Source organism: Sarcophilus harrisii, chromosome 4, assembly GCF_902635505.1.
Source record: "Sarcophilus harrisii chromosome 4, mSarHar1.11, whole genome shotgun sequence".
In the NCBI taxonomy this organism is placed as follows: domain Eukaryota; kingdom Metazoa; phylum Chordata; class Mammalia; order Dasyuromorphia; family Dasyuridae; genus Sarcophilus; species Sarcophilus harrisii.
In genome coordinates this window covers 167456375-167481761 of record NC_045429.1, presented here as the reverse complement: position 1 = coordinate 167481761, position 25387 = coordinate 167456375, and the positions used below count along the sequence as shown (strand labels likewise).

General features: G+C 33.9%; 1 protein-coding gene and 1 long non-coding RNA gene across 6 annotated transcripts in view; one reads left to right on the top strand and one right to left on the bottom strand.

Annotated features, from left to right (window-relative positions):
• LAMA2 (laminin subunit alpha 2) overlaps positions 1–25387 on the top strand; it is a 747833-nt gene that overhangs the window by 559472 nt on the left and 162974 nt on the right. For all 5 annotated transcript variants that reach the window (XM_023503203.2, XM_023503202.2, XM_031964285.1 and 2 more), the window contains 3 exons: positions 5766–5890; positions 13000–13086; positions 16976–17169. In XM_023503203.2, coding sequence (XP_023358971.1) covers positions 5766–5890; positions 13000–13086; positions 16976–17169 — 406 coding nt within the window. The remainder of the gene's footprint in view (positions 1–5765; positions 5891–12999; positions 13087–16975; positions 17170–25387) is intronic.
• The window catches only part of LOC116423144, a 45620-nt gene continuing 39516 nt past the window's right edge, over positions 19284–25387 (bottom strand). The window contains exons 2-3 of the long non-coding RNA XR_004233615.1: positions 22368–22497; positions 19284–19619 (exon numbers count right to left, since the gene is read on the bottom strand). This is a non-coding gene — a long non-coding RNA (uncharacterized LOC116423144). The remainder of the gene's footprint in view (positions 19620–22367; positions 22498–25387) is intronic.

Sequence of the window (25387 nt, the reverse complement as noted above, 5' to 3'; positions counted from 1 at the left end):
AAAGGAGAAGAGGCCTTTTCATCAGAGACTGAAATAAAGGAGATGATGAGGGAAAGTGTCAGGGGGGTATTAGATGGCAATTCACAACAAATTGCCTCGATTTTTCAATGAAGTATGAAGTATGGCTATCAGTTCAAGGGTAGGGAAGAGTTTACTATTTCAGGCTTCAAAAAAGAACAGTTGGAACAGTCACTGTGGTGATAGCAAATTGATTAGGGAAAAGCAGAATTGCCTTATGTCAATGTAGACCCAGTTGAAATTAGATCATACAAATTTGTAGTGAACCCTGTCAGTTTAGTTGTATGAACTCCTCTATCCCCACTCATAATAGTAGCATAACAGGAGGCAGATGACAGAAGTCATCTAATGCTGGGGTTTGACAGGATATGAATGAGTAGAACAAGAAAGCAATACTTTCAAGAATAGAACATAGAACATAATTGAATTGGTTCCCCAAGAGATTGATATTAGAAAATGAGAAGAGTATATAACTATAGAAGGGAATAAAAAAATTAGCAGTCACAGTGGAAAGATTGGAGACTGAGGATGAACAATAAATTTAGGAGTAATAAGGAATATAGTGAGATGGAATGATAGATATGATTTATAAAGGAATTTAAAAGGTTCTTTAATATGAAAGTAGAATTCATGTGAGTGATGAAAAATTCAGGGGTGGCAATACCCATATGTAGCTGAAGAGAAATAAGTAGACTTTAGGTATTGAGTAAACTAAAGGAAAGTTAAGATATTTGAGGGAATATCAGGATGTCTATCTTCCTATTTGAGGGCAGCAATTGAGTCAGAAATGAAAAATGTGAGCAAAGCTCACATTGAACTCACATTAAAACTCATTGAGAGAGGAGGGAAAATGTTCTGAGAATTAATAGATAATATTCCTCAGGATCTGAATTGGATTATAAGTTTGAAGAAAGTGTATCTCAAAGAAGAAGAGATTGTTAGCAATAATAGTAATATAGGAAAATGTTGGAAGTTGCAATTGGAAACCAGTATTCTGAGTCCCCCACTAAACTTGTTGAGATGTGAATGAAGATACAATGAGGGGGAAATGAAAGAAAGGAATCCAGGTTCTAGTGAGCAAAAGAAGAGATATAAAAAAATTAAGTGTTATAATGATAATGTAAGTTCTATAGAACACAGTGGAAAAGGCAAGAAGATCTGGAGTGGGACATTTCAGCACAGGATTGAAGTGGATGGCAATGAAGGCATGTGGTTAGGGAGGAGGTCTTGCTTTTCAGCAGTCAGGGAGATTTCAGTATCATTGATTTGGGGAAGAGTAATAGGGAAAGTATGCTAACCATTGGAGATGCATTCAGACCAGATTATTAATAGATGGGAGGAAGTCTTATGAAGAATATAGGTTATTGGAAGTTTCCAAGTCTCATTCAGATCCAGACCCCCAAGATCTCAGCACATCTTCCACTTCTCTACCCTAGGAAAATAAGATGATTGTGTCTCAATGGTGGCTGGAAGCTTGACTTCATGGCAGCCAGAAGTGCAGTCTGATTTAGTCCTATTCAATCAGAAGCCCATCCAGGGGTATAAGATTGTTCTACCCTGGGGGATCAGAGTCTAACAAGAAGGCAGGAGTTGTATCCTGGATATTTTGGAAGGCCAGCCCATTACCAAGTGCTTGAATCTCATTCTCCTTTATAATGGGAGGAGGATTCAATTGTAACATGTCAGTGACATAAATGTTTTGCTTACTAGTCATTTTCTACCTAAGGGAGAATATCATGTTCACTCTTCCTCTGAAAGTCAGTGTGAAGGAGAAGCATCAAGAATAGCATCATGATTTATGTGGTGTGTCTGTGCACTTAACCAGAAGAGCTGATAAAGTTAACCAAGTGGGTATGTGGGAAATGTCATAAAATATTGACTGTCCTGTAAAGTTTAACAACATTCACTCACTCCAGAAGAGAATGATGAAAAAAGTTGTAGATACAGGAGAGATGCTTTTACTGTGATAGCACCAAACTCCCCTGAGTACTTTCATTCGTATCATTTTTTGAGCCGTGTTCTATGTTATCTTCAGCAACTGTGGCTCAAATGTTAATACCAGTTCAGTTTGCAATGCACTGATAGCAAAAGCAAAAGGCTGACAACTATTTTTCAGGCCTCTTTAGATCTCCAAGATTGCCCTTGTTCTTATTCTAAGAGTGTACAAAACCATACCATCAATTTGTCCAAGCTATGTTTTGCTTTGGTCTGATTTGCAAAGAGAAAAAAAAAGACAAGTCCTTCAGAAATGTTACCTGATATCACATAAACATTACCTGTCATGCTGCTCTATAATTTCTCATTACTATTCACAGAGAAGTGTTGCTTATTTTAGTAGTGTCATCTCTTACATTGTGGCCCTAGCAGAAGGAATAAGTGGCCAATGTAAATGAGTACTTTCTTTGGACAGATGAATAGATATTTGTGAAGGACCATGATACCAAAATAAGTATCAAAATGAACCAAATCACATTATATTGTTTACGATTCTACTATAGGGCTGTGAAATATGAATGTTGTGCTACTATCATATAAGGAAGCTTGACTAGTTTCATGTAAAGTGTAAAATAATACCTATAAAATAGCACGAAAAGATTATGAATATAGCAGCATGACCAGATAAGTAACACCAGTGAAAGAGAAACCCTGGTATTCAACTTTGTTAGACTGATCGTGTCTCAAAAATAAATATTATGATTCCAAAAAAAAAAAAAGTGGCTACCTGTGTGATGTAAAGTATAGCACTGGCACCCTCTTTGAAAGTACAAATATTCTGATCGTGAGAAAGGTATCTGCAATTATAAGAGTTAAAACCATTTGACACTGTAAGGATTCATTATTATGTCTTTGTGAGTACACCCTCCACCAGTGTAAAGCGTAACTATTTTAGGGCTCAGTAAGTAGTTGTATATTTTTGTGGCAAAAAAACAAACAAACATAAATTTGGTGGCAATACTTTTAGTGAAGCCACTGCAATTTTGGCAGAATGTTAAAAATAGAACTTTAAATCTAAAGTCATCATCCCTAAATAGAACTGGCTTTTTTAGTCAACAAAAGAATCATACAAAACATCATGTCAATCACTTATTATATGTGAAAGACTTCAAGTTATTTGGATTTCTCTTAAATGTACCTGAAAAAGATAATTCATTTCATGGAAACTTTCTCAAACAATATCAGGATATGGTTTAAATTCAATATATGTAAAAATTTTAATGAGGTAAAAGGAAGAATGGAAACTGAAATTTTTTAGCTCAAATATAGAAGTTCCATCAAACCAATGCATAAAGGACATTCTTAGAAATATCTTGGCTTTACCCAGGCATGATTTTAATTATATGGCTATCAATCCCCTAAATTGTTTGCCTTTTCTATTCTGATTCATACTTCAGTTTTAAAAAATATTATTGATCAATTTACCACTTAGTTAAGGTGGTACAGTGGGGAAAACACTGTATTTGGAGTCAGAGAAACTGGTATTCAAATTTTGGCATAGTTTCTATCTATGCTACATTAGATAAGCCATTTTGTCTCTCCTTATTTCAATTTCATTATCTATAAAAAAAAAAAAAACTAAATTTCATTTAGTTAGATTAAATGATCTCTATGTGATGTTTAAAAAGTTCAAGAGAGTTTCTGGGTAATTTAATCATTTTATTAATAAGGTCAGCAGATTATTAATAAAAGAATGATCATTTGGCCATCTCTCTTAGCTCCAAGATCCCTAATGGCAGTGGAGACAAATTTATATGCCCTTCAAAGAACTATTGACAAGGGGTAGCAATCAACTCAGATTAGTTAACACAATAATAGGTAGGCTATATTAAAATGAAGGTCTTCAGATACATGACTTAGATCATTCGAATTTTGGTCAGAGACATCAATTTCTATATCACCTGTCTTGATGATAGGGAGAATCAACCTTTCCCTAGGCCTGTCTGGGCAAACTCAATGAGCAGCACCTATTAGTCCATATTTAAAATTTCTTTTACTAACTGATTAGATCTTAACGAGTAAATTTCTAAGAGAAATTTCCCACACTGGCTGGTTTCTAGATGACAAAGCAGAAAAGGGAAAAAACCTTGGTCCAAATATAATAATTAGTTATTTCATTTATAAGATCAAAATTATTCCATGTGAAAGAGGAAAAGGAAGAGAAGTAATTGGTACCAAATTATCATGTACAAGCCTATCCAGTGCTAACCCTACACAAACTGCATGATGTTTTGAGACACAGTTAACTAAATTATTATTTCAACAATTCATACATTAACAGAATTTTGGTCATTGGAAGGAAGGTTATCTGGTCATATTTAAAAATAATATTCAAATTAATTAAAAAATTGGTGGTCTAATATGTTTGAAAATTGTTCATAATATCTTATTTGCTGCCCTAACCCTTCCCTTCCCTTCCCTATAAAATGTATTTGCTACTGAAGACAGATTAGATTGACCAAAAAAATGAATACATCACTACATCCATTTGTGTATAACTATATTACTAATTGAGGCATATAACTTCCCACTTTCTTCTAATATTAGGATCCATACTGCAACTTTTTTTATGCTTAGGTTCTGAAAGCTGGCTTAGGATAGTTAATTTAAATCAGAAATTTAGCCCATGAAAATCTTATTGGTATCTTTGTTTTAACATAAGACCCCTTATCAGCTTGTGACCAGCTATGCAATGAGTCCTAGACTCTGGAAAACTGATAGATAAATATACCAGATCATAGCTAAGACCATCAGAGTAAGCTCTAGTCTCTTTAAGAAAAGAACCAATAAATTTTCAGTCAACTATGAAATGAGTCTGACTCACTTCCTCTTCCTTCTCTGCTTCCTTTACTTGTTCAATCAGTTGCAGCGCTTAAGGATCACAAAGCATGAATTTTGGAGAAAACAAAGCAGATAAGACTTTGCTTTCCCACCATTCATAGCCATAGAAATCCATGAGAAGCAAGAAACTGTGAAACATCATTGAAGTGCCAGAGATGGCACCTTTTCTATATAAAAAAGGGAAAGAGCCATATTGGCTGCTTCCCTCACATAAAGACACACATCTAAATTAATCTGTTCCTAACAGATAGCTAATTCAAGAGTTAGACTGTAAAATTTCAGCATATTCTAATTCCAGTTCTCCTGATGTTCCAGTAATCTCTAAAGAATAGGTTTCAATAAATCTCATTTAGTTGTATACAAGTTACCTCTTTTAATGACCTAAACTCAGTGCTAATTTACTACATTAACACTCAGTTAGAAAAGCACTTCTTATGACACTAAATGTAGGAAATAATATGGACAGGCTAGAATGATCATAATCCATTTCCATTTTAAGAAAAATGCTGTGTACCAGTAGAATAACATTAATTCAATGGTAGAAAAACATCTAGGACCAAATGATAGAGCTTTAAAATTCTTGACATGCATCATCATAGTTAAACAAGAGACATCCTGGGATAGTAACCAAAGTAGACAAAGAGAATAACTCCACAGGAGTAAGTCATTTCATTCATGGGTCATCATTTTCATTGTCAATGCAGATACAAGAACATAACTTCTTTTACTATTTAAAGCAGAAAGCTCCTTTGAAAGTTGTTCATGTCAAGAATTACTGAAATACATTTGTCAATGTTTTTTAATAAAAACTTATCTGAGACAATTTAATCATTCCCTTAGACTGGAAATAGAATTGTCTTAACTTTTGTTAATATTCAATATCAAACATTGTACCCCTTTCTCCTTTATAGAACTGTCAGCATCACACTGCTGGTGACTTCTGTGAAAGATGTGCTATTGGATACTATGGAACTGTCAAGGGTCTGCCAAATGACTGTCGGCAATGTGCCTGCCCACTCATCACTTCTAGCAATAAGTAAGTATAACAAAGAGAACCCCCTTTCCAAATTAGTGAAACCCTCTATTCTGTTGCTAATAGACTATGCCTAGGACCCAAATGTTTGAGGTCAAATAAGCAAATCTCAGGCTGGATATAATAAGCTATTAACCCAATTAATTATATGAAAATATAACACATTTGTAGTTATTTTTTTCATAATTTTTCCCTGTATGATCTAGTTGTGGGTCAGTAATTGCTCCCTTTGAAATTAACATTTGATAAAGAAAGAACAGCAGATGATACATTTATAGAAAGGAGGTGGGCAAGAAATATAATTTACCCATGTACAAGAATATTTCCATTATAACATGAAGTAATCACCTAAAGATTCATCTTATTTTTGCATAATTGTACCTACCCTTTTCTATTATTACTGCCTTTGTTAGGTGTCTACATTTGTCAGTAGGTAATGCACAGAATAACTGAAAACAGTAGTATTAGAAGATGAATATTTTATTTTATATTCCAAATCAGGGTAATCACTCATAAAACTGATGTTTGATGGATAAAAATTATCACCAAGTAAGTCTATAATCTGCTTTCATAAGCAGGGAAGCTGGAGTAGTTCCATATGTTGTTTCATGTGATCATTTAGTATTTATTTAGAGTGGAATCAATTCTCACAGATTTTTATTCATCTTTCCACTGAGAGTTTCTGCTCTTATTGATGAGGTAAATTGCATTAACATTCCAGAGTGCTGGAGTAGAATTCAAATCCTGCCTTACATATTACCTAGCTGTGTGATTCAAGGCACATAACTTAAAATAATTTCTCATTCTTGGTATTCTCACCCATAATGAGGATGGTGATATAATACCTACCCTATACAAAATTCAAATGAGATAAAATATGTAAAATGTTTTCGCATCCTTAAGATATTGTATAAATGTCAGCTATTATTACAAGATAGGCATTATGGTATAGTGAAGAGAGAACTAGCCCTGGAGTCAAAATAAATTGGATTCAATCTCCTGACTGACACATACTAATTGTATGACCCTAGAAAAGGGTCATATCTCATTTATAAAGTTAGCAGATTGGATTAGATGGCTTCTAAAGTCCTAATGCTAAAATTCTAAAAATATAGATTTGAATTCAAGAAGATGAATCTTTCTCACACCAGACATCTCATGATTTACTAAAGCATTGTGATGTTATAGAGTAGACACCAGAGATGAGTGCAAACTGCAAAATGATCTAAGTCTCCTCCCTGATATCCTTGCATCCTCAGGAACAGTTCATCATGGATGCTGCTTCATCCAGAATTACCATGTGGGCCATTGTCTCCAGAGGCCACTCTGATCTCTATGACCTTGAACTGTGAATAATTCTCTCACAAGTTGACTAGTTCAGTAAGGTCAGCTCTGGGAGCTGTTCAGGGTTAAAGTTACATTAAGGCATACAGGCATTTTCTTTTGGGGGTAAAGTATCTCAGTTTTGTTCACCTCATCCACAAGAAATTTCTAACTGCCTGGCAGTTCAATTAACACTAGATCCCTGGGGAACTATTTTTTTCCAGAAATTTCAATGTCACCATCACCTACATTACCAGTCATCAAAATGGGTAGTGTAGATGCACTGTCATGAAATCCTGAATTTATATACCTGATAGATAAATCATGGCACGTGAGCCTCTTCTACAATATAAATCTTAAAGCCATTAAAACTCAACCAGAATTATTAGAATTAATCTTCTAGCAGCAGGTATGAGATGTTCCTACTCAGGATTAGTTCTCTGCCTTCCAAGCAGGTAAGACACTGTGTCTATTAGAAAGTTAGTGTTAGATGGGGTCCTTAATTGTTTTAGTTGTTGTTCAATCATTTTTCAGTTGTGTCTGCCTCTTTGTGACTCCATTTGGGGTTTTCTTGGCGGAGATACTGGGGTGGTTTGCCATTTCCTTCTCTAGTTCATTTTGTAGATGAGGAAAATGAGGCAAATAGGATGAAATTACCTGCCCTACGTCACATGAGTTAATGGATATCTGAGACTAGATTTGAATTCAGGAAGATGACTCTTTCTGAATTCAGACCCAATGCTCTATCCACCATGCAACCTTGCTGCCCTGAACTCTTACTAACCAAACAAAAACCCATCTGTGCATAGCTAACAAATTAGGCAGAAGGCACAATATAGGGTGAAGACAAACAGCAAAGGATCAAAAATTCACAGGAAAATAAAACTCATGGAGAAAACTAGCAATAAAACCCATGGTCTCAGATGTTCTGCACAAGTGGCTAATAAACCAGATGTCTACAAGGATGTTAATTTATCCTTCTAGGTATCATTAAGATACCTAATAGGGTGAGACTCATGATTGAAATATGATTATGGAAAGATATATCTACCTCAAATAGAACACAATAATTTTAAAAGGAGGTAATACAATTATGTCATAAATTTTTAAAAAGATTTGCACATATGTTGCCAATGGGTTTCCTGTTTAGGGATTAGATTTGACTAGGCAACCTGTAAAAGTCCATTCCAATTATGAGATTGGCTCTGTGATTCCTAATATTAAGATTTGATGAATAGTATTCTGCTCCTGCTACAATGGGGCCAATACAATAACTTTGCATTTTTATTTGTGAGTGTAATGCATGTACTAATATGTACAAGAACCAGAGGAGCAGCTAATGATATTGCTGCAACATCTTTGATCCTAGGATAACAAAAATGTTACATTTCATAATAGATTTGCCCCATCCATAGAGTATTATGCCATGTGGCAAGAGATACTCTTAACAAGAGAGGTCCCTCTTACCATAGACAAAATCACCTACTTATTCATATAGGAAGTGTCTCTCTGTATGGTATGCCCTCCAGCAGTAGCACCCATTTTATTTCACACTTCTGGACTGTTCACAGCCCCTACAGTAAATATGTCTTTTCATTGCATAGTGTCACTTTTCTAATAGACAAACAGTACACATACAATTCCTTAGAAAAGTATCTTAAATGCTATACTTCCTACCAATAGGATGATTGTGCCATTATACTCATGTTATATCTCATAGCATTTGTCCACCTCAATATGTTCTTCATTGTTAGTTATTTCCACCTATAGTTTCACTCCTCCATTCCATTCATCATAGCTCCTATGACCATTGGCAACTTGAAAGTCTCAGTGTGGGAAACTTATGCCTTTGGAAATAGAGAACATATAAAATAGAGCTTGATTTATCATTTTGCTGCCTGCTTGGACTTAAAAAAGTGGAAGAGAAAATTTAATAATAAAAATTAATCTTCAAAGTAGATCATTTTTTTTCAAAGAGCTAATTGTTAAACATTTACTGAATTACTCCTGACACACTACAAACAGTCAAATTAGTACATAAATTTGGTACAACTGAATTCCTAGGAAGCCATTAAGTATAGAAAACCAGATCTTCTAGTCTTTCCACAATTTTTACATTATCAGATCTGCCTAAAATTTGAAGAAAGCATGATAAATAATTGACCAATAATTGAGATAGTCATTCCTGTAACTAATAGCTCCTCACTCAAAACCCAGTCTACTTTCTATTGTAGCAAAGGACATTCTTTACTACAGAAATCTCCACTTAATTCTGAACTCTACCTTCCTCATTCATCACTGCTTATTATGATGAATGGGCAAGAAGAATAGTGTCAGTCAGCAGACATTTATTATTACATGCTGGGCACTATGCTAAATACTAAGAAAGGCAAAATAGTCCCTGGACTTTAGAAAAGTTTATTCTAATGACAGGAGACAGCTGATAAATAATTTGATGCCTCGAAGCTACATAGATAGTACATGCAAGCTAATCTGAAAAGGGAAAGCTTTAGCAATGTGGAGGATTAGGGCAGCTATAGGTGGTACAATGGATAGACCTCCAGGCCTAAATTCAGGAAGACTCATCTTCTGGAGTTCAAATATTACCTCAAAGAGTTATGTGAGTCTGGAATAGTCATTTAACCTTGTTTGCCTCAGTTTCCTCATCTGTAAAATGATCTTGAGAAAGAAATGTCAAACCACTCCAGTATCTTTGCCACGAAAACTCCAAATAGGGTCATAAAGAGTTGTACTGAAAAATGACTGAGCAATAAACACTGGAAAAGGCCCCTTCTATCAGATGTGATTTGAACTGAGTCCCAGAGGAAGCTGAGTTGGACTTGAGGATACAGAGCCCTTGAAGAATGAGGAAGAGCTAGTACAAAGGTCTAACAATGGAAAATGGAGTATTATTTTCAAAGAACTTATAGGACATTATACCTGGATTAAAGAATATAAGACTACTGTAACAAAGTCCAGTAGATTTTATACATTGTCTAAGACACTGACAGTCTACAGAAGTAACAAGGCTACTGCTGGTATATAATGGCTTACATTGGTGTGTACAAAGGCCGGGCAAGTTAGTCAGTTCAAGTTGTCTTTCCTTCAGAATTATTGACAACTTTCCACCAATTCCATGAGTATAGATGCTTAAAGATCTCCTAAGGAAAGAGATGGTATATGATCCCATCTTTCTATTGATATCTTTTTTTTTTTCCTTTTTGGCAAGGCATTTGGAGTTAAGTGACTTGCCCAGGTCACACAGCTAGTGAGTGTATCTGAGACCAGATTTGAATCTCAGTCATCCTCACTCCAAGGCTCATGACTTTTCTACTGCATCATCTTTCTACCCAATCCTATCTGTCTAACTGATACGGGGCTTTTCAGGAGAAAGGGAGTCAGAATAGATTCTGTTCTCTCTCACATGAAAACAAAAGAGGTAGGCGGATGGGAAATACTAGAAAATGCTATAAAAGACCCAAATTTTGGCAATTGAACAAATGGTCAGCTTCCTGGTTCTCTGATAGTTTGTATCTTGGTCTTGTATAGACCATTTGAATTGTGTGCTCCATAGAAACCTTTCTGTTTCATTTATCTTGCCCTCCTTCCAATTCAAAATCTAACTTCTCCCTCAAGCAAAGAATTGCCCTTTTCTTACACACTAGCTGCCTAACCATATCATTCCTCCTTGAGATTAGGATTTAACTATAGGAATCTTTTTTTATTTTATTGTTTTTATATATTTTTATTTTGTGGTTTTGAAAAATGTTAATCACACACAAGAGATTATTTTCATGTCTACTTTCATAACTTATTTATAAAAAATAGAACCAGACGTTGTATGATACGTAATTCCAGAAGAACTACAGAACTCTATATATCAAATATATAAGAAGAGGATGTTCTTTTAAGAGCTATGGGACAGGCATTTATTCAAAAGGGACAAAACCTAATTATGTCTCCCTTTCAAAAATTTACTCTAAAAAAGCTTAAGTTGTGAGGATTTTTTTTTAAATTAATGATCACTCAGCTTCAAAGAGATAAGCTGTAAAGCTAGATGGAATGAGTTGCTTATGAGTTTGTGGGTTGTTTTTAGATAACTGAAAAAAATGAATAATGTTGTTGAATAATGTTGAATAATGAGTTTATGAGTAATAGATCAATTTGTTTACATTTTTGGCAAAGGTGTAATTTTATTACTTATTTAAGCACTATTGATTTAATGCATTATAAGTGAATTAAAGTAAGACGCTGACTACAGTATACCAATGAGGAGTTCTGTTGCTTTTTCAGCACTAATAAGTTTAAGCAGAAACTGCATAAATAGAATGGAATTGGGAGCATTGCACCATTTTGCTACCTAACTACCCCAATTGATTATGTTGCTTTCTTGATTCTATAGTTAGTTTCTTTGAAAGTAGGCAGGCAGACAGGTCAAAGAAATCACTCTCCAGGTCTTTGCCCATTAAAGCAAAAGCCGAAGAAACTGTAGCTTCTTTGCCAGGTCCCTTTATATACCAAAATGCCCACATTTATACTTATGTTGGGGGGGGGGAGGAGATGGAAGCAAAAAATATCCAAAACAGATGTATCTTCTTCCTCATTTCTCCCTCCTGTCTTCCTTGTATTCCCTCAAGTCCTAACTAAAATTCTATCTTCCATAAGAAGTTTGTCCTCTTAATACTAATAGTGCTTTATTCTAAGATTATTTTTAGGATATCATGTACATATATTATTTGTACATAGTTGTGCAAAAACAGGCAGTACCTTTTTGCCTTTTTCATATCCTTAAGACTTAGTATGATGCCTAAAACATGAGGTACTTAATAAATGGTCATTGACTGACATTTTCATCCAGTGGTATCAACTAGGATAGTTATTTTTTTTAATAACAAGAAATCCTGGAACAAATCTGATTCAGTACATCTGTGGTGATATAAGAATACTTTTGAAAGCTGCAAAGTAGAATGTACATGTTCACAAGTACAGGGTGGAGGAAGCATGCCTAGACAAGAATGTGAGAGATCTGGTCTTATTTATTGGTGGATTGCAAGCTCAATATTGTAAACCATGCCCCAAGGCAGCTGAAACAGCTTAAAGTAAATTAAGGTTGCAGTAAGAAAAGCTAGCATTCTTAAATTCAATAAATAAGCATTTATGAAGGGCTGATGATGTGCCATGCACTATGCTAGATAATGGATATCAAGAAAAGAATTAAATGGTCCAGAATAAAAGAGGCTAAAGTCCTACTCTATCCTGCATTGATGAAACCTCGTCTGAAATGCTGTGTGCAGTTTTGGATGCCAAATTTTTGGAAGATTAGTGATAAAGTCAAATACTTGGTGAAAAGCAATAAGAATTTTGAGGGATCTCTATTGAAAACCAAGTAAGGATCAAATTGAAGGAAATGGTCATATTTTACCTGGACAAGAATTGTTTGAAAGAAAGGAATGTGACAAGACAGCAGTCTTCAAAAATATAAACAGATGTCACCTGAGGATTCTCCTTGTTCTACTTGACTCAAGAATGAAAAGAACTAGTAGCAATGAATGAAAGTTGCAGAAAAACAATTTTAATCTAGTTATATACAGAAAAACTTTGGAGTAATTACAGCCATAAAAACCTAGAATGTTTAGGCAGCATAGAGTTGTGCTTTCTAAAAGGGTCCTACATTTTTGTGCATTTCTAATATAAATTCAAGAATTCCCACTGATGAGACTTGACTTGTTGTTGTGAAAAAATTCTTTCATAAACTTTTTCCCTCTTTCTTTCACCCTGTACCTCTTCAGTTTTAGCCCTTCTTGCATCTCAGAAGGACTCAATGACTATCGATGTACAGCTTGCCCACGTGGATATGAAGGCCAGTACTGTGAAAGGTAATAATAAATGAGAGAAACACCAGAAAGATCATGATGTGGAACTGACTTGATAATGGATCAGAATAGAAATATAAGATCCTCCTTGTTCATCAGTGACTAACAGTAACTGATCAGTTATATGCTATCAACTTATTGATAGTAATTAATATATTAATATTCAGCACTATGACAAGATACAAATCATATTCATGCATTGATCAAATATTTATCATGCATCTATGATATACAGAACCATGTGCTATGTTCTAGAAAGGAAGCAGAAAATTTATTATTTTAATCAGTAGTTTAAATAATGTTTTCAAATATATACATATTCATCTCTGTAGGAAAATACAGCTCATTAATTCATTTGATAAAAATTAATTATCTATATAATATAGATACTATAATATATACTATCATATAACAACATAATATTATATAATAATACCTATATACAGAACAAGATGTCATGTGCTGAAAGGGAGGGAAAACTTAAGACGATATCCTTTTATTCACAGAGCTAGCAAACTAGCAAATATTTGTACCTTTTAAAGGAGCTCAGACCTTTCACAAACATTGATAATTTCTAAGGTGGTTATCTTTAAGAGGGCTAAGGCCATTTTAAAACTCTGCAAATTAAGAAAAATGAAAATCTAGTTATTTCATATGATCATAAAATTATAGATTTAATTCTAGAAGAGATCTCAGAGGCTTTACATACCATCTCCCTCATTTTAAAGATGAAGAATCTGCCCAAAGTTATACTAGTACCAGGTGTCAGAGGAAGGATTTGAACTCAAGTCCTCTGTGCCTCCAGCATCAATGCGCTTTGAAGTGTATCACATTGCTTCCCTGTTAGACTTGGACTTACCAGGAAATCATTGCTGAAGACAGTGAAAGAATGTTGAATTTCAGAGTAAAATAGCCTACCTTTTGTCTAGCTCCAAATGTAGACATTATTGGTCAATATTTTGACAAGTACAGTATCTTGCCTAAAAATACTTAGGTGATACAGAAGACAGAAGATCTAATTATTTTGTGTTTTCTCTAACATAATCTTTTTGAGATCCCCTTCTTCTCCATCACCATATTTTCCTTTGGTGGGGGTTTACAGGCCCAAATATAGACAATTTTTGTATTTTTAAAGCCAGATCTGTGAGATTTCATTGGTATAGGAAAGTTCCAGTGAAGAAATTCATGCTACCAATTCAAATCAGCAATAGTTATTCAACATATAATATTGAAGAGTTCTGGGTCACTGAGAATTTAAGTATTTTGGCATCAAATATGTGTAAAAGTTTGACTTGAACTCAAATTTTTATGACTCTCAGGGCCAGTCACAATCCTCCTTCATCCCACTGCCTCTTACCTATTTTAGACAGCAGTCAGTTTCAACGGCCATTGAAAAACTCAAAATAAATATTTCCTGTACTATAACTGTCATTAGTGCTTTCTATGCCAATTAATTTCTGTGAGAACACTGAGCAGCTCAACCAAACAACATTACATATCTCAAAAGCTCTTTGGATTAGCTAATTATAGTCATATTTACATTGAAAATAATCTGTAATATTTGGACTTTAAGGATGCTAAATGTTTATCCTTCAAAGCCAAGTAAGAAATATATATATATATATATTTACATTTCTATATATATATGTATGTATATATTATATGATAGTTTATATTTACTACGTATGTACTAGACACCTAAGAATATAAGAATATACAGTCAAATCTATTTTTTTGCTAACAGAAGTTAACTCTGATATGAATAATCCAAAACAGTAAATATTATTCCAAATTCACTCGTGTTTATTTTAACAATGCATTTCATAATGCATGCCAGAATCCAATTTACTTTCTTCATGATATTTTTCTTACAGTAATATTAATATTAAGCTTATACACTTAGCATACCTCAATCAGGTAGTAGAAGAAAATGAAACCTCTTTTAGGCCAGGCATTTTGGAAAAAGCCACCCTTCAATTCAAAACTGTCTGTGGAAAGCCACATATCAAGAGCTGCATCGATGTGCTTTTACATTTCATATATATTCTATAAATGGATGGGATTTTGTATTATAATTCAAGTGTAAATTTTTTTCCAAAAATTATGGTGTTTTGGCAGTCATTATATCTTAAAATTAAAGATGTGCAATGTAATTCTCTGATAGAAAAATTTATTCTTATTCAAAATACATTGTGGGCTCTAGGTAGAATATTTCCTATAAAGACTTACCTAAAGTTATTATTTCATCATCTGTGGATTTCTTAGACCACTTCCCAAGCCTCACAATCAATTGAAAATTTCAGCTTCAGAATCTTTATCAAAAGTTTGTCTAAGTTTCATGGAATATTTTCTTGAGAGTCTCCATACCCAATAATGGAGAGTTCTCATGCATTTCCCTCCAAGTTGCTTTTCTAACTTTCTTCTGCTAAAAGTTTAAGAGAGAATACTTTGAATTATAAATGCAAGGAGATACTTTAAGTAAATGTGGTTATCAAGCACTGAAGGAGGGCAAGGCTGGATCATAAAAGGAAAGAATATGGCATTTAGTATTTAAAAGGATGGGTACAAATTCTTCCTCTGATATCTATTAGCTATATGATGGTAAGGAAGTTATTTGCCTCAGTTCCTCCATTGTAAAATGGCAAAGTTGGAAAAGCTCATTCTGAGATATCTTCAGGTCTCAATTGATGATTCTATGAAACTTTATTTTGAGAAAATCTACATCAATCCCATCTATTACTTCTATACTTTCAATCTCACCTAGGAAGCCCTAAAAATCATATTTTGAATGTGCACAAGTCTGACAAGTAATCTGGGCAACCTTGAAAAATGAGCTTCAGCAATTTTTCTTTCTATTGCAATCTTTTCCCCCTGTAACTTTCAGGAACAGATTACTTCCACAAAATAGTTGAACAAAATTCTGGTAATCTCAGACCATTGAACTAAACTCTTAGAAATGGTTGACTGATATTGGTCCCTCCTTCTCCTGCTACTGCCTCATAATTCACCCTCACTATCAACTCCTTAAAAATAAATTCAAGGCGTGTAGGTTATCCCAAATGTCACCAGATTCCCAAGTGACAATCAGAATGCCTCAAACATACTAAGTGCTAACTGAATGTATTTTTTCTAGAACAATTCACTTTAACAAAGAAAAAAAGTGTTTTTCCTTATTTAGTAGGAAACTATACAGACCTATACCAAAAAAGTCATATAGAAAACTCCTTTTACTTAGGACTATATTTTTGTATTAAATAGTGGAAAGAATGCTTAGATTTGCTTTTAGGAAAGATCCAGATTTGAAATCTCTGTATGTCAAAGGGTAGTATGATATTGGGAAAGTCATTTACTATCCAAATGCTTCATTTTCTCTACCTGTAAAATGATAAAATTGTAATCAATCTGTAATTATGGCTACCATGTGAAAGTGACTTAACCTGAATCTGTAAATAATAAACCTATCTTACAAAGTTGTTACAAGAAACAAATGAGCCAATGCATGTTAAACTATTAGAGAATCGTAATGTTCTATTAAAATGTCAGTTATTATTATGGTGTAATGGGGGGGAGCATAGGTTGAGAATAAGAGCAGCTGGATTCTAGTCTCAGCTATTTCTCTCAAGCTATATAACCTTTGGAATAACACTCTAAGGCTCACATTTCATATTAGTAAAACCCAAGGATTGGACTAAATGGCCTCTAAATTCCATTATAGCTCTCTTTTTATGATTCTCTAAGTTTTTATAAATATATAACTCAAGCCTATCTAATGAGAAGGATGTCTTTATTCATGGAGGCATTTTAAAGGAATTGAATGCCTGCTTGTTTCTAATCAGAGAAATGACAACTCGGTATCATTAATTTACTTCACTTTCTAACTATTTCTATCCAGATGTGCCTTTGGCTATACTGGCAGCCCGAGCAGCCCAGGAGGCTCCTGCCAAGAATGTGAGTGTGATCCATATGGTTCACTGCCTGTCCCCTGTGACCCAGTCACTGGATATTGCACTTGCCGACCCGGAGCCACGGGGCAGAAGTGTGATGGTTGCAAGCCTGGGCATGCGCGTGATGGCATGGAGTGTGTTTGTACGTATACTAACTTTACCAGTAGCTCTTGGGGATTTCTTTGCTCAATTTCTGGTGCATTTCAAGGGAAGTAAACTGGTCTTTTTCTCTACTTGTTAGTACTGTAGTTCATTCTTTCTGACACCATCAATCCAACCTTTGCTATTCACCTGCTGTTCTGGCCTCTATCCCATGGAGCCCAGAACTGCTGAGAAAATTCTCAGCATGCTGTAATAACTTCATTGAAAATCTACAACAAAGCTCCTGAGGGCTTATTTTATTTTTGTCTGTCCCAGGGTGTACAGTTTTGCCAAAGGTAGGTACTCTCTCTGTGACAGATTAAAGATCTGGGTATATTAAATTTTTCAGAGACCTTCTGAATTTATAATCAGTGGCCCAGCTACTTTATATCTTGAGTTACACACAGTGCCTTCCCCCTGTAGTCCATAAAGACTTCTGTAGACATGCTGCTTCAAAACATTCTCTTGAAATATGTGATCTAGAAATACTGAAAGTGAATTTAGTAAGAGTGTCTTTATCTAAGCATATACAAGAGAGAAAAGAGTCTGTGCAGTATGTTTGGGTAATTTTGCTTTTTTTAACTTATTCTGATTTCCCACTCATTGATTCCAGAAAATCTGCAATGTGCTGAAAGAAACATCAAAATCAAGTCATAAACTTAATTTGTAGAGCCTTAATCAAATCCAAAACTGAAATAGGCCTTTCCCTTATTAAGATCTTATAAGGGAACTCATTTCATTGTAAAATTCTTTCCTCCAAGGGAATTGATTATTCACATTAGTGCCCTTAATTGGAGACAAAGAGACAGGCAGAGAGAGATGGATAGAGTAAGACAAGAAATGGGGAGAGAAAGAGATAGAGAAACAGAAAAAGGAAGATGAGAGAAGGAAAGAGTGAGTGAGGACAGAATAAGAGTGAAAGCAAGAATATATTTTTTTAAAAAATACTGCTTGTTGCTTCATTGTGAATCCAAGACTGGGAAATGAAAGTTAGTTCTTTATGTTCAGAAGTTACATTTACTATTCTTTATGCAGTATGTCCTGAGGGTCCCCAAAGTCAGCTGGGAATGAGAATATAGAGTTTGGACCAAAGTATAAATTCAATCCAGTCTCCAGATTCCAGATAACAACTGGAATGTTGTACCACCACAGTATGTCAGAACTATGAGAGCAAGCCCTTCACTGAAGGACATGTGCATCCTAATCAGATCTTTCAGAGATCCTAAACTTAACTACCTCAAAGGATCTCTGCTTCCAGCTTCTCAGAAATTGGGAACTGAATGTTTGACCCATAAAATACAGTGTCTTCTTGGTATGTCTGATCCCCAGCATCAGTGTTGGAATCCTAGTGTCAACTCAACTTGAAACAAGGTATACATAAATCCATCAATATGGGAGGCATTACACATAATTACATGAGCTCATAGCAATATAACACAGGCTAGTAGTAATGTAACAAATAAAATGAATCAACATGAAGAATTTATAAGACTGTAGGTCCAGGATCATTTATAAGGTCAATTCATTCTGGAGTACCTGAACATAAATAACTTAATCAAACTTCCTACTGCCTATATCCTGGATCCACAGGGCTGAAGAAAAAAACTTGTGGGAGCTTATACCATTGCTTTTAAACAAATGGTAATGCTCAGTTGTCACAAAAGAAGCATTCCCAATTAATTGAAAAATTCTTCAAATTCTCCTAATCAAAGATGACTATTTCAATTGCACTGAGATCTAGAAAGCTTATTTAGTGTGAACCAGGCACAATGGGAGTGGATAACTTGATTCTGATCAAAGCAATGATGACCATCATTCCAAAGAAACAATAATAAAGCATGATCCCTATGTCCCCAAAACATTTTTAAACATGACAAATTGTAGATTTCCTTGGTTTGACTCAGCTTTTTTGTTATAACAATTATATTTCTTTTGTTCATTGAAGGGAAAGAAGGTGTAAGGGAAATAAGAATAGGGTTACCAAGAAAGAAAGGGGAAAAAAAGGTTATTGAGACATTATAAAATATACAGAGATAAAAAACTGCAGTTCAGAAAAAACACAAACGAGGAAGACATCTTTGGAAGAAATAGGATAATTTATTTTTTTTAAAGAAAAAACATATGCATAAGAGATTTGGTTTCATATATGATCCCCTTTTATTCTATTTTTATATGGAATTTTTGCTTTTTTGTGGTCACTAGATTTAAAATAAAAAGCTAGAAATAAATTTAATTTGCACAGTGAAAAACAAATGTACTTTGGATGAGTTTTATATATTGAACAATGATCTGACTACAGAACTGAGTAGAAGGAAGAGACTGGATTGTATTGGATTTGAGAATGTGGACAGTTAGATGGTACCACAGATCATCTTCTTTAATGTCACTGTAGAAAACAGCCCAAGTATCCCACAAAGTGCTTCCAGGAGGGATAATTGAAGGATGTAAAGCCTGTGGTGAGAGGGCAGAGAGGGGTTGCAATCAGAACTGATTATCATGATTTGATTTTCATTGATGACTTCATATTCCATCAAAGTAGAAAGAAAAATAAGGATAGGAAATAAGAAAGAGAAATTCAGATGTCTCAAAACAGTTTTGTTCAAAAGTTTCATGTCATTGTAGCAACATAACCTACCTTCCAATTAGCTTCCTACATGAGTTGACTTTAATAGTATATGAAATAGGGGACTTTGTTCTCATACTTGATTTGATGGAGCTGCCTCAAATGCAAAATGCTGATAGCACAATGGAGATCAGATGTGATAATATGTAAGATCTTCATATCAGCATGCCCAGGTACCATAAAACACAGATATGTTACTTACAAAAGTAATGGTATATTTGAGTATCTCTAAGGTGAATTACTAAAATAATTCAGTAGCATTTTGTTTAAAGTGGGTGTTGCATATTAACATGTATTTGCTTAGATGCCAATTATTTAAATGAACATTGATCTGAAGAACCATTTTACAGCAAATCATTTCTCCTAATTAATTTTCTGAAATTGAACTTTAAAGGGCAATGCCATGTTCTAAAGCAGAAACATGAACACTAAATAATAATATAGCAAAAGTAAGGAAAGCTGAACTTTCAGGAACCTCTAGTCACATATTATTTTAAAGAAACATCTCTGTTCAAAGACCCTCACTTTATTAAATATCATTGACTGAAAAGCCAGTCAAGATTTAATTATGTGTGGAGAAGGAATTTTATATTTATTGTATCTGTTATATTTAGATTTATCTTATATTTAAATTTATGACAGTGCATTAACATATTAAAATTAATAACTTTTTAAAAAATTACTGACATAGGTAATAACTACTCCATATTTTAACTGCATATTATTTTCTATAAAGTTTGAATAGTAGTTGATGAAGTCAAGATATTGTGCAAGAGGACTGGGAGATAGGAAAGGGGAAAAGGTAACTTATTCAGGCAGTGGCATTTTAGATTCACATTGGATTCAGAGCTTGGCTCTCGGTTTTAAAAGTTCAAAAACTCAATTTTATAACCAAACTTAGTCTCTGGGGACAGCTAGGTGGCACAGTGAATAGAGCACTAGCCCTGAAGTCAAGAGGATCTGAGTTCAAATCTGATCTCAGATATTTCTTAACAGTTCTTAGCTGTGAGACCTTGGGCAAGTCACTTAGGTCCAATTGCCTCAGCAAAAAAAAAACAAAAAAAAAACAAAACAAAACAAAACAAAAAACAAACAAACAAACAAGAAACTTAGTCTCTGGAAACCTCATTCGTGTAAAACCCAGAAGGAACTGATTTATTTAGCGTAATGTCAACTAATTAATTTATATTAGAGGCCTTAATTTTCTAATCATCAGAATGCTTGTGTGTACTCTCTAGAGAATCCCTTCCCAATAATAAGGGCCCTCAGAAACTACATTAGTCAATGTATGGCTCTGTGGTGAGCATAAATGTCAGAATCTTGAGGATTGGTGCAGTCAGGTTCATTGCTAGCTCCTAAAGAATTATTCCTATTCCACAATAAGGCAAAAGAGCATAATTCCCAAATTGTTACTATGCAGCAGAGCAGTGATCTACTAAATAGAATATTCTTATTGACAGTAATCAAAAATAATTTGAATTAAATTATCATATGTTCACTTTGAAATATTACACCAAACCTAACTATATTACCATAACAAACTAGTACTGTACCATATAGAAATTCATTTCAGAGAAGACAGTAGCAATGGGTAAATGAGTCTTGAGGGTTTTGATATTAGTCTTTATGATTCAATAGATGTTTTCTTATTTAAAGAATTGAATTATTATTCTCCGATTAGTTGTTTTTTATACCTATATCTTTGCCCTAATATTTTATCATTTAGCTGGGGGAAAAGAAAATATTTCCTTATGCTATTTTCTGACTTTGCTGAATTCTATTTACTCTTGTGAGCATGCAGATGAATTAATTCCAAAATGTTTTCTTCTACATTTTGATCTGGTTCAAATATAAGAATTTCTGCTGCATGTTTTTTTTTTCTTCCTACATACCTCTCAAAATTCTTTCTCTTGAGAAAGAGTTCCCATGACTCTTAATTATTTCAACTGCCTTTCTCAAGACTAAATTTCTGTAGTCAGTTTCTGAAACATGGTGACCAAACGTGACTTGACTAGGTGAAAATGCATCATGGACCAAAGTCCAATTTTCTTTTTTTTTTTTAAATGCATTCCAACATCCAAAAGCTAGAAACAGGAAAAAAAGCAAAGGATACATTTGCCTGGCAGGGCAAACCTGTAGGGCAGCTATGTCAAGTGTGATGGTTGTGGAATTGTATAAAACTCTTGGGGATTGAATGGCTCATGCTAAAGAAAGTATATATAATTGCATGAATGTCCATGGCAGTGATTATTAATATAGTCCTAATCTTCCTCAGAAGTCCTGAACCATAAAATACAATGTGCCTTCTTAATCTATCCAGCTGGATAAATTAAGATTCAGGTGCTTAGGTGATATTCAAGAAACATAGATATCTATGTCCTCTCACTCATCCACTAGAAAGTGCCATTCAGTCTTGCCTTCACTGTAGATTCTTCACTTAGTACAAAAGAAAGAGAACAATGGTATATAGTAAAGAACATCCTAATTAGGAGTTAGTCAGGTAAGACTCACAAATAAAAATGATTCTGTGACATATTAGAAGTATAGAGTGAACTCTAAAATAAGGTAATTCTCACCTACACCCCAGTATAGTTAATATTCATTTATCCACAGTCATTTACTGTCAGAACTCCATTTCTACTGGAAATAGAACTAGATGAAACAGGCTTGAATAGTAAGATGAGGAATTTCCATGACATAAATTACCTAGGAAAGAAGATTTTCAAATATTAGAATGAGCTCATATAACATTTCTATTAGCAGTAATTAAAAATAATAATAATATCTCACATGTATGTAACACCTAAATGTTTACAAAGAACTTACTTATCTCACAATACCCTTTACAATTCCCTTCTCTTCAAAAAATGTCATAAATTCTTATTAACTAACAGATGTATATATTGTGTGCCAAGCACTGTGTTCAGCGCTAGGGAAACAAAGAAAGACAAAAACCATCTTGATAGTCTTACATTATAATGAAGATTATAAGGAAGGTATATGCAAGAATATATAGAATACATGGAAGGTAACCTTAAAGAAGGTTCTTTAGCTGGTGGGATCCTGTAACGCCTGCTTTAGAATGTACTATTTGAGCTGAGTCCTGAAGGAAGCTAGGGTTCTAAGAGATGGAAGTGAGGTAAAATATAAAAATAACCTATCTGGGTATCCAAATTTCGTTTTCCATCCAATTTTTTTAAAATAATGTTTTGTATGGGACTACCTGCCATCTAGGGGAGAGGGTGAAGGAAAAGAGGGGAAAAGTTGGAACAGAAGTTTTTGCAAGGGTCAGTGTTGAAAAATTACCCATACATATGTTTTGTCAAAAAGAAAAAGCTATTAAAAATGAAAAATTTTTTTTATTTTTCCATAGTTACACTAAAGGCAATTTTTAACATTCATTTTTTAAAAAATAAATCCCAAATTTTCTCTCTCCTTCCCTCACTCCCCCCATTCTGAAACAGTAAGCAATTTGACATAGGTTATACATATTCCATAATGTAAAACATTACCATATTGATCTTTGTTGTGAAAGAAAACACACACTCAAAGGGGGAAAAAATATGAAAATTACAGAAAGTCAAAAATAGTATGCTTTGATCTGAGTTCAGATTCCAGCAATTTCTCTGGAGGCAGATAGCATTTTTCAACATGAGTCCTGTGGAACTGACTTGAATCATTCTATTGCTGAGAATAGCTGTCATTCATAGTTGTTCATCATATAGTAATGTTGTTACTGTATACAAAGTTCTCCTGGTTCAGCTCAATTCATTTTGCATCAATTTATATAACTCTTTCCCGAAATTAGCCTGCTAATCATTTCTTACAGCACAGTAATACTTTATTATAAACATATACCAAAACTTGTTCAGCCATTCTGGAATTTTTCTCAATTTCCACTCCTTTGTCACTATAAAAAGAGCTGCTATACATATTTTGTACTGTCCTGTCCATTTAACAGAAAAGATTTAGATAGTCTTGAGTTTGAAAATGAACTGCAAAGTGGTTGTTAATTTTAAGTTGAAATTTTGGTAGGATGCAGAATCTAGGCTTTTTTACAATTTATTTTTTCTAATCAATATAACTCCATAGAAAGTGAAGTCACAGGATAAAAAAATTACTTATGACTATTATAGTTGAAATGTATATATTATTCATGTTTAAAACAAATTAGAACTGGAAAATGTTTCTAAGATATCATCCCACCTAAAATATTTTTAATAAGCTATGGTTGTTGTTTTTTTAACTATCAAATATTTTATTCAGCATATACAGATGATAAAGTAATGGGACCAATTTGCATGTGTGTTTATGGAATCAACTTTTTTATATTATTAATTCTAATTTATCTAGCTCTTTTCAATGTACAGTTTTTAGTTCTTCAGAATAATCCCAGAATGTAAGTAATATAAATTAGCCCCATTTTAATGAAGAAAAACCTGTCATTAATTAGGTAAAGCCATTTGTCCACAGTTCCACAACAAATGATAGTCCAATATTCTTTCCACATTATGCTACTTCTCTGACATCTTTCTCCTGGTCCAAAAAACTTCTGTTTGAATTATAAAAGTGGAATATAAAAAAAAAATAAGTTGGCTGCTTTGTCTTCTGAAGATGTAGAACTAAAATGTGTCCTTAGTAGACAACCCAGGAAAAGTGATACTTCCTGAAAGTATCATATCTTGTTCTCTAAGTTAATCACTATCTATGTACCTTCTTGCCATCTGATAAAACAATTTTTTTACTCTTATTTACATCTGCATTTTAAATTTATTGTGGCAAGCCAATTTGGCATTTGGGGCCAAATTAATAATCATTTGCAAACGAAAGTAAATCAATATTATAGTGATCCATATGTACTTATGGATGTACATATGTATATGTACATAATTCATAGTATAACAGAAATGTTTTTATCTTTCATAACCAATGAAGATATGACTGAATCTACTCTCTGTGAATAAGATATAACTAAAAAAACCTATGTGATATAAAGCATTCCTTTCTACAGTGGATATATACAAAAATTGTTCTTTGATCTGCAGCCACTATTTACAAATTATTTTTCCTGTTTATAACTTTGCCTCCTAAACCTTTGATTAATGTTGAAAATATCCTTAGAAAGAGCCAGCCCATTTGTACTTGTTCTATATCCTTTAATAGAAATCATGGTATCATTGAAAGATCTCTGATTCTGGAATCAGAATACCTGGGTACAAATCCCACCTCTGATGTTTACTATCTGTATCACTTTGAACTTCTCTAAACATAACTTTCTTTTTCTTTAGAAAGAGCAGAATGAATAAAGTAGGTCACCCCTGAGGTCCCTTTAACTCTAGATCAATTGTTCTATGATCCTAAGCCATCTTTTACAGTCAATGCAGACATCCCTGACAAATGTTCCTATAATTTCAGCTTTGGATATTTCCAGTGATGAGGACATTAACCATTTCACAAGGCAGATTGTTCCATTTGAATGATTCTTTTGATTAAAAAGTTCATTCTAATATTAAGCTTAAATTTGCCTGTTGAAAAAAAAAATCTTCCTATATTGGTCTTAATTCTTGCCTTTGAAGCAACAAAGAATTCACAGGGC